The sequence below is a fragment of the Phascolarctos cinereus genome, unplaced genomic scaffold (genome assembly GCF_003287225.1).
Source record: "Phascolarctos cinereus isolate Bilbo 61053 unplaced genomic scaffold, phaCin_HiC Scaffold_4;HRSCAF=312, whole genome shotgun sequence".
NCBI classification, from domain to species: Eukaryota; Metazoa; Chordata; class Mammalia; order Diprotodontia; family Phascolarctidae; genus Phascolarctos; species Phascolarctos cinereus.
The window spans coordinates 205,018,597-205,037,464 of record NW_027555847.1 but is presented as its reverse complement, the minus strand read 5'-3'; the positions used below and the strand labels follow the sequence as shown (position 1 = coordinate 205,037,464).

Genomic DNA, 18,868 nt, shown 5'->3' with positions numbered 1-18,868 from the left:
TAATATAACTTCACATACATTAAAAATTGTAAGGCAACATCCTGCTTTGCAGGTAAAATATATCCATCACTTAGTGTCAAAATGGTTATTCAAAATGATCTCAAATTTTAAACCCTGGCTAATGTCCAGGTTATATAAAGAGTTCAGCTTAACTCACTCACTATTTATCACGGATTGCAAGGGACTAGAACTGTTTCCTCCCAGGCATGCTTGTTTTGGTTTTTTGAAGAAACAGGGATACAATTTTAGACAGGGTGAATCATTCCCAGAATGAACTACTTTATATGTAAAAGTGCTAGCATGCCTACCAGAGCACAGGTATTCCAGAAAGCAGCAATTAAACTTGCAGTACATACTTAATAAATGCCTGCTAGATAAGCGAAGGTTAGACAAGTCATTAAAACCACAGAGAATAGATAATTATAGAATCTGAAAAATAATCTCACAATACATATCAATGTAATCAAGTACTCAAATCAGACATACTGTTCTACCAACAGGTATAGCACACTTACTTTTTTGCGTACTCCTTCCTGTGTGCTAGACAGTTTGAGCAAAACAGGAGGAAGGAATTTAGAGATAATATTCTGTAACTGCTCATCTGTTTCAGCATGACCAAGTCGTAAGAAGACTCGCTCAAGTTGATCTGTAATTTGAAAAGGAAAAAAAGTATAAATATATTGCAAATCACAAAATTCAAGTGTCAGGATTGGTTTTTTTTCCCCTAACCCTCTTCATTGAATTATCAATTATCACTAATAATTAAGCAAAGGCCAACTACTAATGAAGAATCAGAATGTTGATTAGGATAGCTGATAAAATACATATACACAAGTACAGAAAAATAAAGGAGTGTCAGTTAATAAATACAAGTGTCAAGAATCTAGGCACTACAATTTTGTAAAGTGAACACATCACCAAAATAACAAGACAGAGAACCAACGTAGTGTTCTACTCCATCCTCAAAGCCAGCAAGAGAAGCAGTCAGAATGTGATGACTCAGGGCCCATAATCATATAACTAGACTCTGATTCAACTATTAAGATCCTTTCACATCCAAGAGTGATCCAACATAGTCACCAAGTTCTGTTTAAAAAGGAAAGGAAGAAGGGTAACTCCCAATCTTCTTTCTTTATTCTAAACTCTAAAGGCCTTTTGAAATCTTTGTCGTTAAGCCTGTATAAGAGTCTTTTAACTCTGTGGAATACAGCCCTTAAGTTCAGGAGATAATAGAAAAAAAGAGAGATTTATTACTGTTTGGGGAAGATGACAAAGACCCCCAAAACTGCCTTAGAACCTCAAACCAGTTCTATATCTCACCAAGAGTCTGGAGTAGTGGTAGCTGAGCCACTTCACAGAAAACTTAATTGATAGGTCCATAGCCCTACGTGGATCTGAGGCAGTGATTTTCAACTTCTTCAGAATCATGCCATTAAAGAATAGCTCTCTGATTTCCTCATATTCTCTACCTGTGCTAAAATGTATGCATGAATGTATGAACACAAACATAACCACACATGCAGGTTCTTGTCATTTCTTTTACTGGGTCTGAGGATGAAATAAAAAACCTAGTAGAACATACACAAATAAGAAGCAGCATGGTATAGTAGAGAAAGAACTACTGACTTAAATTGGTAGATATTTCCTCTGGCAGGAGTTCTCTCCAGCAATGAATTGCAGGTATACTTCCTATCCTATCCTGTATATACACAAATATGTGTGTGTGTGTGTGTGTGTGTGTATGAGAGAGAGAGAGAGACAGTGTGACAAAGATAGAGACTTTCATTACACTGCTTAAGAAAACTGTTGTTGAAGCATTAGGCTATTATTCAACTACGATTGTGAATTATTGCTCTAAGGACTTTTGGACAGATGTTTTAAGGCTGAGATTCCCAAATACGCCCTCTAATCTGTCCTATTAAAACCATCCAATCCATTTTAATTAGTGCCTACTATAAGCAAAGTGTTGGAAAGACAAAGCAAAGCAAAGTCATCAGACCCAGAAGTTTCTTTCTGTTCCCCTGTATTCCTCCATCTAAGTATATACAAGCAGGGTAAGTATACATAACTTATATAAATAACTTGAATAGTCCTCTCCTAGCAACTGGAGGATAACTTAGGAAAGGACTGACAAAACATGGAGAAGGAGGTGACCCTTGAAAAAGACAAATGATGAAAGAAAAGAGTGTATTACAGGCATGTACATTCCAGTACTTGTACAAAAACACTGAGGAAGGCAATGGATTACCAAGTTTGGGAAACAGTAAGTAGTCTAGTTTGATAAGCTTGCATAGTATGTGAGAGGTGGATAGAACACAAATGGGAAAGGTAAGCTGAAGACTGATTGAAAAGGGCTTTAAATTTTAAGCTAAGGAACTTAAATTTTATCCTATAGACAAAAAGTTCTTAAAAAGAAGAATGACATGGTCAGACAAGCAGTAGGAAGATTTTGGCAACTGTGTGAAAGATAGATAAGGGATTTTCTTGGGGGTGTGGGGAGCACAGATGTGGGAGAAAGAAGCAGGTCCAATAAAAAAGCTATAGCAATAATCCAGGAAAGATGATAAAGGCCTGGACTACGGTGGTGGCCTTGTAAATGTAGAAAAAAGGACAGATGAAAGAGATGCTGTTAAAATAGAATCTTCATTCAATATTCTACAACTGATAGGATATGAGAAGTGAGAGGAAGAGTTAACAACAGTACCTCCAAAGTTATGAAGTTGAGTGTCCAGAAGAAAAGAGTTACCCTCAAGAGAAATAGTGAAATCTGGAGTGGAACTAGGTTAGAGGGATGGGGAAGGGAGGGAAGAATAGTAAGTTCTCTTTTGTACGTGGTGAGTTTGAGATGCCATGGGAATATCTGGTTAGAAGAGTTTAATAGCAGCTGGTGATGTGAGACTGTAGCTCAGGGCTGGACTTAGGAGTCATCTAAATGAATATAAATAACTGAAGTCACTGGGAACTGGTGAGATTACTAAAAGAGAACACGAAGAAGAAAGAGGGCCCTGTATTGAGTTTTGTGGTAGTGGTGCCCAAACAGTTTTGGTCATGTGTTTAAAACGTTTGGTTCTATGTTTAAAATGTTTGGTCATTAGTTTAAAAAAAAAGTTTAACATATAATGCCATTGTACATACTTATTTATTTATAAATTACATGCATGCACTACTATACTAGTAATATATTATAAAACTTATAGAAAAAACAAATTAATAAAGGATAAGATAAAAATAAATGATATTTAATCCTAGATTCAAAAGGGTCTAGCTGTCTCCTTATTGACTACCTTGTCTACCACCATTAGCGACTGGTATTTCTAGACCACTGCTTCAGAAAAGCTCCAGCTACCATGCCCTAACTCACTCCTTACTCTCCAGAACAACCACAACAGTCTTTCCATCCTACAGAAAATCCTGCTCTGTGGCAGCTGCTGTCTGAATTGCTGATTGCCATTCCCAGATTAGATCTCATCAAAGACCCAGACACCAGCCCTCACTTCCCTAGCCATCTCCCCCTTTTTTGTTCCTGAAAACTACCCTTTCTTCTCATTCCCTACCCTTCCATTCTGGAAATATGACCATGATCAAATTCCCTATTCCACTGTTCCCAAATGGGGTATGTCAATCTACTGCCCTAGAGCCTCATTCACCATCCTTCTAATTTATGAGACCAAATAATTCCTGCTTCCCTAGCCACTATTCCCCCACACAGTCGTTATAATCTGCTTGAATACAGGGACTATCTTTGTTTTTATAATTATATCCTGAGAGCTTATCACAGTGCATGGTACATATTAAACTCTTAATAAATACTTCTTTCATTCATTCATTAAATAGAGTGACAGGGTCAAACCTGGACTTCAGGAACATCCCTTTCTCTGTCCTGGGGTATGTTTCCTCATCCCCAATAGGTCATACAAGGCCCAAGGAGGAATGACCGGTCAATGGATAATCAGACCTGCCTGGTATGGGCTGAATGGGGGGTAAAATGAAGGGGAGAGGGAAAACCCCATACTCTATGTTTTCCCCAACCTATTTTCAGGCTATGATCTGCTCTGAGGGACAAGGCTGCATTTAACTTTATGAATCCAAAACACTTTTTGCTTTCTCAGATTTTCTGTTAATGATGAAAGAACGGAACAGAACAAAGTTTTACTGATTTTGAAACACCCCCCCCCAAAACAAAAGAGCATTACTTAGGCAGTTATGTGAAGGATAGAGTGGAAAGAGGAGAGACCTGAGGTAGGGAGACCAATAAGGAGGCTATTATAATAATCTAGGCAAAAGATGATGAAATAGCTGAACTAAAATGGTGGCTGTGTGAACTGAACAAAGATGACAGGTGAGAGATGATAAAGAAGTAAAAATATCAAGTTCTGGTGCCCAGCCTGATATGTGGAGTAAAGGAAAGCAAGAAATGGGAGCATGACACCAAGGTTGTAAACTGTAACTGCAATCAAGTGACTAAAAAGGGAAAAAAAAAGGACTTTTCCATGAGGATTACATACTAAGAAGAAAAGAAATAATGAAATAAAAGCTCCTGAGGAAGGAAATAAGGTACTTAAAAGAAAAAAATGCTCAGATATCTTACCCAAGAAATGAATTTCCTGAAAACTAGAATAGACCAAATAGAAATCAATGATCCCACAGAACAACAAGAAATATTGGGACAAACATTAAGAGTCAAGAGAAGGGGCAGCTAGGTGGTGCAGTGGATACAGCACCGGCCCTAAAGTCAGGAGGACCTGAGTTCAAATACGCCCTCAGACCAAACATTTCACACTCACTAGGTGTGTGACTCTGGGCAAGTCACTTGACCCCAACTGCCTTAAGAAAAAAAAAGTCAAGAGAAACCTAGAAAGGTTAACCGAACAATAGGAAAAGACCGCATAATGATATACTGCTAACATCCTAATGAGAGAAAAAATTAGTGTTTCTTCAGAACCTTAATGTCTTCAAAAGGTGTTTGATAGGAAAGAGAGGTCCTGGGGACAGACTGGTTCTGTTCAGAGCATTTTATGAGGAGAAAGATAAGGGAGGATAAAAGGAACTACATTAGTATGTAGAAAGGAGGAAGGAGGTAAAACTCACTAACTATTCCTCATAACTGGGGTACATGAGAAGAATATACAAACACAAAGGAAGGGGTGGTGGGAATGGGTATCTGACGAACCACAATGGGGAGCCAAGATGGTGAAGTAAAAGCAGTGACTTGCTTGAGCTCTTCACCAAACCCCTCCAAATACCTGTAAAAAAATGGCTCTAAACACATTCTAAAGCACAGAACCCACAAAAAGACAGAGTAAAACAAATTTCCAGCCCGAGACAACCGTGATGGTTGATTGGAAAGATATATCACGCCAGGCTGGGAGAGGAACGCAGTTCAGCATGGGCACGCAGGCAAAACAGACCTCAGCCAACCTAGAGCAGCCCTCAGAGGACTGAATCACCAGCAGCTGTGGTGGTTTCCAGACTTCTCAGTCCATAAACACCAAAGACAACTTAGAAGGTCAGTATGAAAAGTATGTGACCATGAAGCCTGGTCCTCAGCCCCAGTCCCTGAGTGTAGACCCAAGGCGTTGGCTGCTTCTGGAGCTTCCAGCCCTTAGACTGAGGGCAAATCAGAGGGGGATTACAGGGATCTCTCTTTGCTGGTGCTGAGGCAGGATTCTCCTGCTTTGCCTGTGCTTAGATCTGGGTCACAATTCTTGGTGGCAAGCCTGGGGCAAGGAGCTTATAGTCAGGGAGAAGAAATCCTCCTCACCCTTCCAAGGCAGAAAAGAGTATTTGTGGTCACTCATAGATCAGAGCATAGGCCAGGAAATGGGTAAACACTTAACCCTTGATCACACCACCTTAGAAGAACTGAAATTTAACAGGTCCCTAGAAGTATCTCTGAAAACAGCTACACAAAACCCCTGAAATTTGGGACAGTACATTCTCCACACTGGAAGCAGATACCTACCTTAACAAAGAGTTTATAACTAAAGTAATTAACTGGGATCATGAGCAAAATGCACAAAAAAAAGTCAGACCACAGAATCTTTCTTTGCAGAGAAAATCGAAACATACAACCAGAAGAAGACAACAAAGTCAAAGCTCCTACATCCAAAGCCTCCAAGAAAAATATGAATTGGTCCCAGGCCATGGAAGAACTCAAAAAGGATTTTGAGAAGCAAGTGAGAGAAGTAGAGGAAAAACTGGGAAGAGAAATGAGAGTGATGCAAGAAAATCATGAAAAACAAGTCAACAACTTGGTAAAGGAGAAGCTAAAAAGTACTAAAGAAAATAATACCTTAAAAAAATAGCCTAACCCAAATGACAAAAGAGGTCCAAAAAGCCAATGAGGAGAAGAATGCCGTAAAAAGCAGAATTCATGGGGCAGTTAGGTGGCACAGTAAATACAGCACCAGCCCTGAAGTCAGGAGGACCTGAGTTTAAATCCAGCCTCAGACCAAACACTTGATAGTTACTAGCTGTGTGACCCTGGGCAAGTCACTTAACACCAACTGCCTTTAAAAAAAAAAAAATAAGCAGAGTTAGCCTGGAAATTGGAAAAGTCCAAAAGCTCACTGAAGAAAATACTACTCTTTTTCTTTTTTTTTTCTTTTTGCTGAAGCAATTGGGGTTAAATGACTTGCCCAGGGTCACACAGCTAGTGAGTATTATACATCTGAGGCTGGATTTGAACTCAGGTATTCCTGACTTCAGAGCCAGTGCTCTATTCACTGCGCCACCTAGCTACCCCGAGAAAATACTTCTTTAAAAATCAGAATGGAGCAATTGGAAGCTAATGACTTTATGAGAAATCAAGACTTTGTAAAACAAAACCAAGAGTGAAAAAATAGAAGACAATGTGAAATATCTCATTGGAAAAACAACTGACTTGGAAAATAGATCCAGGAGAGATAATTTTAAAATTATTAGACTATCTGAAAGCCATGATCCAAAAAGTAGCCTGAACAGCATATTCCAAGAAATCATCAAGAAAAACTGCCCTGATATTCTAGAACCAGAGGGTAAAATAGAAATGGAAAGAATCCACCGATCACCTCCTGAAAGAGACCCCCCCAAAGGAAAACTCCTAGGAATATTGTAGCCAAATTCCAGAGTTCCCAAGTCAAGGAGAAAATACTGCAAGCAGCCAAAAAGAAAACAATTCAACTATTGTGGAAACACAATCAGGATAACACAAGATTTGGCAGCTTCTACATTAAGGCACCGCAGGGGCTGGAATATGGTATTCCGGAGGACAAAGGAGACAGGATTACAACCAAGAATCACCTACCTAACAAAACTGAGTATGATCCTTCAGAGGAAAAATATTGGACATTTGGTGAAATAGGGGACTTTCAAGCATTCTTGATGAAGACCAGAGGTGAATAGAAAATTCAGTTTTCAAATACAAGACTCAAGAGAAGCATGAAGAGGTAAACAGGAAAGAGAAATCATAAAGGACTTATTAAGGTTGACCCTGTTTACATTCCTACATGGAAAGATGACATTTGTAATTCATGACACCTTTGTCAGTATTAGGGTAGTTGGAGGGAAAAAAATTAATTGTATGTATAGATAGACAGATAAACAGAAGGCACAGGGTGAGTTGAAGATGAAGGAATGATATTTGGAGAATAAAATTAAGGGGTGAGAGAGGAGTATACTGGGGAAGGAGAAAGGGAGAGGTAGAATGGGGTAAATTATTTCACATAAAACACACAAGAAAAGGCTTTTAAAGTGGAGGGAAAACGAGAGAAGGTGAGAGGGAATGAATGAATCTTATTCTCATCAGATTTGGTTTAAGGAGGGAATAACATACACACTCAATTGGGTATGGAAATCTATCTTACCCTACAGGAAAATAGGGGGGAAAGGGACAAGAGAGCAGGGGGATGACAGAGGGGAGGGCAGACTGGGGGAAGGGGTAATCAGAAGCAAACACTTCTAAGGAGGGACACAGTCAAAAGAGAGAATAGAATAAATGGGGGTGGGATAGGATTAAGGGAAATATACTTAGTTTTTCACAACATGACCACTATGGAGGTGTTTTGCACGACAACATATGTATGGCCAGTGTCGAGTAGCTTGCCTTCTTGATGGGGGGGGAGGAAGGGAGAGATTTTGGAACCCAAAGTTTTGTTTTGCTTTGTTTTTGGCTAGCCAATGGGGGTAAGTGACTTGCCCAAGGTCACACAGCTAGTTAAGTGTTATGTGTCTGAGGCTGAATTTGAACTCAGGTCCTCCTGAATTCAGAGCCAGTGCTCTATCTACTGCACGACCTAACTGCCCCGGAACCCAAAGTTTTAAGGACAAATGTTGAGAGTTGTTCTCACATGCAGGTGGGAAATAAGATACACATGAAATGGGGTATAGAAATCTATCCTGCCCTACCGGAAAACTGACAGGAAAGGGGATAAGAGAAGCGGGGGGATAGAAGGGAGGACAGATTGGAAGGGATATTCAGAATACATGTCACCTTGGGGTGGGTGGAGGGACGTGATGGGGAGAGAATTTGGAACTCAAGATGAACCAAAATGGGCTGGTAGTGAGGGTGGGCAGTAAGAATATTAAAATCTAAGGGAGCACCTCAGAAACAGCTAAACAAATTATGATATACGAATATGATGGAATTGTGCTGTAAGAAATCATGAAAAAAACAATTTTGGAGAATCCCAGGTAGTATGAATTGACCTGCAGTCAAGTAAGCAAAACCAGCAAAATAATTTACAAAGACAGCAACTCCGTTTAAAAAAACAAAAACAACAACCAAAAAAACACCACTTTGAAAGACCTGAGAACTCTGATCACTGTAATTACCAATCACACCTATGATGAAACATGTTACTCACTTCTTAACAGAGAAAAAGGTAATGTGCAGAAATATACTTTTGGACATGGCCAAACATTTGTGTACACATAGAGATTTGCTTCGTTTGACCATACTTACGTAAGGTTTCTTTTTTCTTTCTCTTTGTTTTTAATTGAGGGAAGGAGTGTCTGATGAAGGGGACATTGTTTGGCACATAGTAAACTCTTAAGTCAGCCAATAGTGATATGAAAAAAGAGAGCCATTGTAACATTTTTACATGTACAGAAGAAATTTCAAAAGGAATCAGAGACAAGCAAGAGTTTTGAAAGTAGCATACAGAATTATCTAACTTTCTTTTTAAAGCAAGCTATATAAAATAGAGATTAATGATTTCATATTAAATCCTCTTTTTGCTTTCTGTTGTACATATGGAAAAGGTTTTTTAGTTAATAAAAAAATTACTTAAAAAAAGTTACAGGAATGAGTGAAGCCACAGAAGGGTAGAAAATCTCACATTCTAATCACTCATCTATATCTATAGCTATATATATTCCTCATCAATGAATATACAATAAAACCTTACTCATTTGTACTGAGCTTTTCTTAATAGATTTCCACAATTCAACGAAAAATTATTTTGATACTTTGAAGAACACAAAGAGGAAGTAGGTGCAAAAAGAGATCTTGTTCAAATGAACAGCCTGAAATTATATTTGTATGTCCATTATAGCTTGTATGTCCATAATTATTTATATGTTTGCTTTCCCTTTAGAACATAAGGGCAAGGACAGTATTTTTTGCCTTTCTTTGTATCTGTAGCACTTAACACAGTGCTTGGCATGTAGTAATGTCTTAATAAATGCTAGTTGGCTGACTGAATGAATAGAAATGAGTGCTACAAAAGTTCTTTAACATAATTTATTCTTTTATTACACATTATATCACAAGCTTGATGGGATTATTAACTTAACAAAGGCATTATTCACAGATAATGTAACATCAACTTTAATTTAGACTCTCCAAATGAATATCATGTCTGTTATTTCAATCCAAATGAACTGAGCTTTTAAAATGTGCCAATGAGTAAAGCAGATGAAACTAAAAAGTATAAAAAAGAATGGATAAAGTCAAATGGCAAAAAGTTACAGTATTCTGTTTTTAAAAATAAACTGACAACCTATGTCACTTTAGAAATTCCAGCTTTGAAGCTAATCAATGCAATGAGAAATGTAGGAACTGTAACTGGCTTTGTAATCTGATATTCTGGTTATCCATGTATAACAAATACATAAGGTTATCATTAATGGAAAATTAATTATTCTGCCAAAATCTGTAGTCTTAATAATCCAGCTGATTATTTAGAAGCCAGGCAGAATTTAAGAATATATTTATGAACCTCCCTAGAGATAAGCTCAAAAAAACCCTCAGATATTTTAGAAGATTTAATAGCAACCCAAAGTACATGGAAAACAAAATTGGAGGATAATATCAACCTCAAATCACAGAATCTTAAAGAGTTAAAAGAAATCAATAGAGGTAATCTAATCGAACTCAAACATAAACATAGAATCCCCTTTAAATCATGCCAAACAAGTGGCTGTTCTCCCTTTACTTGAGACCACTATAAAAAGGGAAAGCCATTCTGCTTACAAACATCTCTAATTGTTACAAAGTTTTTCCTTAAGTTGAGACAAAATATTCAACACAGGAATTCCCATCAGCTGTTCATGTTCCCAACATGCTCTGGGGCTAATCTAAAACAAGTCTAATTCCCCTCGCACCTTACAGCACTTCAAATACTCAAACCTGCTATTATAACTTTGTCTTTTTTTTCTCTTTGACTTAAAAGATTCCCAACTCTTCGAACTGATTCTCCTAGAACAAGAAATTAAGGTTTTTCATAATCTTGGCTGGCATCCTCTGAATGATCACAGTTCGTCAAGGTTCTTCCTAAAATTTCAGGCCCACAACTGAATATAATATTCCAGATGTGGTCTGATCAGAACAAAATATAACAGTATTATAACTTATTTTCTAAACATTATACTTCTATTAATACATTATGTGATCACATTAACTTTTCTGACCACTCTGTCAGACTACTGACTCTTTTTTTTTTTTGCTAGGCAATGGGGATTAAGTGACTTGCCCAGGGTCACACAGCTAGTAAGTGTTATGTGTCTGAGGCCGCATTTGAACTCAGGTCCTCCTGAATCCACGGCCGGTGCTCTATCCACTGCGCCACCTAGCTGCCCCAGACTACTGATTCTTATAAAGCTTACAAGACCACTAGAAACCTTAGATCATCTTTCCCCGGAACTGTTGTTTATACATCTTTTCCCTACCTGTACTTGTGAAAGTAATTTGGAGAACCCAATTGTACATATTTGTATTTATTTCTATTAAATTTTATCTCACTAGATTTCACCCATTGTTCTAAACTGCCAAAATTTTCTGAAATCCTGATTTGGTTATCGAACATGTTAGCTACTCCTACCAGTTATGCATTTACCAACGCCTTCAAACAAGTCACTAAGAAAAATGCTGAACAGCACAGGGTCAAGGACAAATCTCTGGTATGATCAAATAGACACTATGGAAACAACAAAGAAGTTGTCAATCAAGCCATATTTGGATCCACCTCTGATTCCATCTATCTCTATCAATTTAATCCACATCTCTCCATCTTGTCCGTAAGAAACTTTATGAACTATTTCTTAAATCTACATATATTATACTACAGTATAATTCTAAACAATTTGTCAAGTTACTACTTAACAAAAAAAGGAAATAAGTTTAGCCTGTTATGACTTATTTTTGGTGAAGCCAGGATGGATCTTAATAATGATCACTGCAATACTTTCTAAATGCTTACACATCAGCCCTTTAATAAAATCCTCAAAAATCATCCCTTTAACCTTATTTCAATGGATATTATCTGTAATCTCAACAATGTGAGTCCCCCATCCACAGTAAAGATCATTTCTAGCTACACTTTCTTCCTATCAGAAGACTCTATCTCAAGTGTTCTGATAAATCCACCAATGAATGGCTAGGTAACATTCAGGAAGCTGTCCTCTAGGTCTTTTAACACTAGGCTGGTATAATACAAATAAGCAAGTTTAATTAGCTGCACTGATGTTCACCATTAATTTTTAATCAAATTTTTTTTTTAGAATGTGGTACTTAATATCTTCTAATGCCACAGGAAGACATGGAAAGAAAAAAGAGCACTGTTTAACAATGAATGACCTCTGAATGAACAAAGTGCATTTTCTAAGGCAGAAAAAGAAAAGGAGAAAAGTCTCATTATGAGAGAAGTTTTTGACAATTTCTGTATGACACATTTTGTACCATGTACATAATTTAAAATCTTGCAATCTCTCTTATTTTATTCATAAAATGGATTGTTAGCTTATGGCAAAAATAAAACAAAACAAAACCTAGTGCTATTACAGAAAATGTACTTTTAGACAAAAGTGGTTATATAAACAATGCTTGTTAGAAATATACCATATAGCTCTAACTTTTCTCATAAATGATAAATAGAAAACTTTTCTCATAAATGAAAATTGGAAAAGTTAAAGTCAATCAATAAGTATTTATTAACTATGTACCAGGCACTGTGAGTATTGAGCATGGGGATATAAAGAAAAGCAACAATAATCTCTGTACTCACACAGCTTACAGGCTAATGGCAAAGACATCATGTAGGCAAAGAGGTACATAGCCAATAAATCCAGAATAGAAGGAAGGTTAACTTTAGGAAGGCTCAACTGCCTGGGAGTACCAGGAAGGCCTCTTCTAGAATACAGCATTTAATCTGAATCTTGAAAGAAGCCATCATCCATCAATGCCGAGAGGCAGAAGTGAAAAATCATTCCAGGCCTGGGGACAGCCTATCCTAAGGCCTGGAGACTAGAGATGGAATGATTTGTGTGAGGAAAAACAAGCAGATCTTGTGACATTGTGAGATGATAACATAGGGCTAAGACCTAAGACTCAGCCCAGACATAAACCAGGACTACAAATTCCCTTTATAACTTGGGAAGCAGGAAATTGTTCAAGTTTTTCTACTGTCTAAAATCTTGCCAACTGCACAAATTCCCCCTCAACTACTAACAATGCCTCCCATATTTATTCCCCCATTCTCTTCGACCCTAGTTTCTGCCCTTGGGATGCCAGGCTGTAAAAGGCAAGCTTTTACCTTATCATGCTCAGAAAGATTACATAATCTCCCTACCATTTCTAATCCATTATCTATTATATCCTTTGGAATATTGCTCTGTAGCCTTCGTAGCTCTCCCAACACTCTTTCCACCTCCTCACTAACCTGACTTTTCCCTAAAATTCTGCAACCTTCTCTACCTCAGACCACACATTTTCCTAGTCCCTCCAGAATCTCTAGGCCATGAGGAAAAGCTGGTAGAGTCCTTGATATCCACTGCCCCTTCCAGACTATTTACTCTTCTATTTCTATTCTTCAATATAATACTTCCTATTCTGAAATTCATGAAAACTATTTATACACTGTACCTCTATCCTTATTGCTATTATATACCAATCTTCAATGTAACACTGCCAAATTCTTCAATGACATTAATAGGTGATTCAGAGCATTCTCTTCCAATATACTCTGGGACTTCAATATTCTTAATATTGATCATTCTTCCAACACCCTACTTAACATTCATTTGCCTCCTTAATTCAAGTGACCTCTTTACCACTACCATTTAACCACAAAGCAGTATGAACAGGGGAAGAAAAGGGAAAGGAATAAGCATTTATATAGCACCTACTATGTGCCGATCTCTGTGTTAAGTAGTTGCTGTTCAGTCATTTCAGTCATGTCCAACTCTTCATGACCCTATTTTGGTGTTTTCCTGGCAAGGCTACAGGAGTGGTTTGCCATTTCCTTCTCCAGATCATTTTATAGGTGAGGAAACCAACTTAGTTAAGTGACTTGCCCAGGGTCCTACAGCTAGTTAAGCATCTGAGGCTAGATCTGAACTCAAGAAGATGAGTCTTCCTGATTCCAATATCAGTGTTCTATATACTGTGCCATCTCATTTGATCTTCCCAACAACCTGAGAGGTAGGTGCTTTTATTACCTCCATTTTACAGCTGAGGAAACTGAGGCAAATAGAGGGTACTGCTCAGGGTCATACAGCTAGTAAGTGTCTGAGAACCAGATCTGAACTTGGGTCTTCCTAATTCCAGGTCTAATGCTCTATTTTCCACACCACCCAACTGCCTCAGCCTCATCTTATCACAAAAATACATCACTTTCAATATTTCAAACTTCAAAATTCTATGCTGACCACAACCTCTTACCATAACTACTAATCTCTTACTCCCACAAAACCTATACCGTAAGTGTTGGAGCTAGAAAGACCCTTACAAATCACAGAGCCCAATCCCCTCATTTTATAGATTTGGAAACAGTGGTCACAGAAATAGAAAGTGGCAGAGTCAAGATCTGACCCAGATACTATAGCACTCTTTCCATTTCACTATACCGATGACACAAAGCAAATTACCAGCTTTTAAGGGAAGATTCCTATCTGGTATGTACATATTGTTTGCATATTGTCTCCCCATTTGAATGTGAGGTCCTTGAAGGCAGGGAAATATTTCTGCCTTTGTGTGTGTCTTCAGTGCTTAGTACAATGCCAGGCGCATAATAAGTGCTTAATAAGTTTAATAAAAGCTTATTAAGCCAGAGATTAGACTAGGTCAAATCAAAGTTCAGTGGGAACTGAACAAAATCTTATTGGTGATGCAAGAAACAGAGTATAAAGCTGTTGTCTGAATCCAAGGAGATTAAAAAAATAATATTAGAGGTAGCAGGTGCTCGTGAAATAAATTTCTCTGATGCTAATTCCTTTCCTTTGAGCAGCAGTGTGCTTCTATTGTCTCCACTTCACTATAAAATCAGCACTTATATGGGATGAAATATATCTTTCAAAGCTCAAAGTTAAGGCTTAATGGTACATCATTGGCAGAAGACTATCACCAACTCCAAGACACATACATTGCCCAATGGTTCCCCATATTCTCTCAAGCTTATGTCCCTGCCAATCCACTAGGTACCAGAAGCAATGCTATTGCCTCTATGAGTCTAGGATCTCAATAATGCATTCTTTTTACCCATCCAAAATTTGTAGGAAAAGGCAAAGATTCAATGGATAGAGTTCAGGGTTGATGTGCACCTACTGTAACAAAAATCAATAAAACATAGGACAGAAACTTAGTAAAGAGAGCAATTTTAATGATCAATGATAATGATCAAGGTGATTACAGCTCACATACACACACACACACACACACACACATATATATATGTATATATATATATATACACATATATACATATATATGTGTATATATATATATATATATATATATATATATATATATATATATATATATATATATATATATATATGAAAAGATCAGCAAAGTACATACTACTTATAACTACTCTAGATACTAGGCTGGTGCAAGTCTTATTATCCCCTTTTTAGAGATCTCAAAATCTCAAGAGCTGGAAGGGACCTTAGACCAAAGAGGTTCAAATACATGGGTGATAAGAAAAGGGACTATCACCCATCTTCCAGTTTCTGGGAAGACCTACTGGTAATACTCAACAATTAACAATTAAATAAACAGTGGTATAAATCCAGGGAGGTTACACAGGAAGCAGATAGAAAATAATATTAGAAGTGGCAGGTGCTGAACGTTCTCTGATGTCAATTCCTTTCCTATGAGCAGCAGTGTATTCCAAAATATTAAACTTCATAATTACATATTATTATTACAAATAATAATATGCTTCAAAATATTAAGCACCTACTAGTGCCAGTCAATTGATTCTATCTGTTCTTGAAAGTCACTAGTTCACTTCCTTCAAGGTTGCAAATCTCCACAGAATTGAAAGGTATGCTTTGAGAAATATCTGCTCCAACAAGCACTACATTATCATTCACTGGGGGTACCCAGATCAGAGCCTACTCATAAGCAGCAGCTTAGCCACTGACTAAATCTTGGGTGGAGTAAAAATATCTGTTTAGGTTAGATATCAAAAATATCAAATAGACTATATAAAAAATATAATCTAGTATAACCCTAACCTCTAAAAGCAGCAGAGGCAGATGGAAACACAGGCATGAGGAAAAATCTTAAGAGAAAGAATAAACCACAAGATACACCTCGTCAAGCCAAAATTCACTAGTAATAGCAAATCAACTGGACGAGGAAACTGAGTACAAATAAAAGCATTCTAAAGCTGCAGAAGTTAGCAAAAAGTAAAATGGAACACACCACGATGAGAAAAAGGCATCAGCAAAATGAAGGGATGTCCTAGAACTTCCTTGCCAGGGTACTGTTTGGGCAAGAGCACACTTGCCACAACCTCTCTTTATTCCAGGAGGTGTGGTAAGAAGGACTATTTTTAGCCCCTCTCAAATTTCCTGGCCCATTACCCCAATGCTTATTTCCATATCCAATCCTGACTCGCTATGACCTAGCATTTTCATGAGTCATCACCACAAAAATCTTCAAAATCTTTCTCTCTCTATTGGCTCCTTCTCATCTTAACTACAAATTTGCTAATGTATCCTTCCAAATCCTAAAAAGAGCTTTGTCTTGACGTTCAGCCTCTCCCCATTTCTCTTGTCTCCTTCACAATCACAATCTCTTGAAGAGCTGACTTATGCCCACTACTAATGTTTTTCCACTACAATTTCTTCAACCTTTTGTATATCTAGCTTGTATCACCTATCATTCTCCTGAACCTGCTCTTAGAAAGGGTCACAGATATTCTGATCATCCCTTAACCTCTCTTCAAAAAAGGACTCCCTGATAACCCCTTTTTCAGATATGCTCTTGATTTTTCTCTTACCTCTCTAACTTCTTACTTTTTGTGTTCTTGAACCCTTATAAAATGTTTCCCAATGTTCTTTCCTCAGGTTCATTCTTTCTCTATACTGTACTCTCTACCCTTTTAACTTGATTTACTGCAATAATTCTGATTAGCACCAATATACAGAATATTCCTCAAACTTCTTTAGCTCTGATCTTTCTCATGAGCTCAATATCCACATCTCTAACAGCTTCTCAAACCCACATCTAAAAAAGAACATTATCTTCTCCATCTCTGCGAAATCTGTACCTCCCCCTTGTCCTGACTTCACAATTCCCTGTGACTGGCATCACCTTTCACACAATCTCACATAACAAAAAGGAACATTTACAAACAGCTTCAAAGTTTACAAAATTTCCATGTTCAAAACTTCAGTGTTACCTTTGCAGCATAGTTTCCTTTTACTCCCCTTCCCACTGGCCTGCTGAGCGTTCCTCCCATCTCCCTGTTCTGTGTGCCTCTGCACAAGTGATCTTACATTTCTGGAATGCACTTCTTCCCACCTGTTGTGTAGCATTCCTGGCTTCCTTCAAAGCTCAACTCAGACACTATCTCCCACGCAAGGCCTTTCATTTATGTGGCACACTGGAAAGAGCGCTAATTTAAAGTTAGGAGGACCAAGTTCAAATCCTGCCTCTAATTTTTATTCACTATGCAACCCTGAACAAGTAACTTAACCTGTCATCGTCAGTTTCCACGTCTATAAAATGGAGATTATAATAGCACCCACCTCACAAGGTTGTTCGGTGGATCAGATTAAATACTGAGATATGTGTAGTCCCTTGCAAATCTTAAAAGTACAATATAAATATTAGCTATTATCCTCCTCCTCCCAGTTTTTAGCACTCTCCTCCTCTTGAAATTACCTTGTATTATTTGACATATACTTTGTATTTCCTTGTATACATGTTGTTTCCCCAGGGACACTGTAAACTCACTGAAGTCAGAGACTGTTTGCTTTTACCTTTGTATCCCAAGAAACCAGTAGAATATCTCAGATTTTTTTCTTTTCTTAAACCTGACTTGTGATTTTATCAGTTAAATGAGCTACCAAAGAAGGGCTCCCTCTACTAATACAGCTTGGCAAATGCTCTGCAATTTATAATTTAGAGTCTTAGAAAATTGCCTGGAGCCCTAAAGAGGCTAAAAGATTTGCACAGAGTAGCACATCCAGTTTATGTCAGAGGCAAGATGAATTCAAGTCTTCCTGACTCAGATGCCGACACTCTGTCTACTATGCCAAGTTGCCTTCTGAAAGAGATTTATGGTGGGATGGGAAAACAGGGAAGAAGTCTGATGCAGGAACTTAATAGCTTTGTTATTTCCCCCTCTCTCCAATTTCTTCTTCAGTAACCAACTCCTATCATTTTTACTTCTTTCACATTTGCGGTATCCCTGTTTTCCACTGCCACTCACTTGGATTATGACAATAACTTTCCAACTAGTCTTGCCAACTCTGTTTTCTTACTCTCTCCCCAAACACATTTTTCACCCCACTATACGACTGATCCTCATTCTATATACATATAGTCCTGTCACATTCGCCCAAAACTCTCGAAAGAATCTGTTTCCTACCAAAGTTTAAACTCTACAGCCTGTTAAATTTAATCCTCCACAACCTTCTTTTTCCAGTGTTATCTCATACCAGTTCTTATTGATTGAAACCAAAATAGATTGACATGTGCATGAATTAAGAACTATCACCTAAAACATTCAATCTACGGTACAGATCAAGCACTACCTTTGTCAGGTTCAGGAACCTGAATATCTTAATTAAGTTGATGACTCAAAAACTCCATCATCTACCCTCTTTTCTCTACACTATCTTTCTATAAGTGTTGATATATGTTTTATAAATTAGAAAGCAGGACTCAAATTTATCTACATTTTATAGCCACATAATATAGATACAAACATACATACATATACACGTACACATATCTAGGACAGGTCTACTTTAGGGATTTGTTCTGCTTAACTATACATGTTTATAACAAGTTTTGTTTTACTTGCTTTTTTTCCAATGGGGAAGGAATATAAAAATAAAATAAATACTTAATTTAAAAAATTAAAGTGCATTGAACTCAATTGTGGGCTTTCAATAAGTAATCACAATTTTTAAAAGAGCCAAAAATGCGAGA

General features: G+C 37.5%; 1 protein-coding gene across 1 annotated transcript in view; it reads right to left on the bottom strand.

The window, feature by feature from the left end:
- ECPAS (Ecm29 proteasome adaptor and scaffold) overlaps positions 1-18,868 on the bottom strand; it is a 148,605-nt gene that overhangs the window by 107,937 nt on the left and 21,800 nt on the right. Inside the window, 1 exon segment of the mRNA XM_020972446.2 lies at positions 516-646. Within this exon segment, the coding sequence (XP_020828105.1) occupies positions 516-646 (131 nt within the window).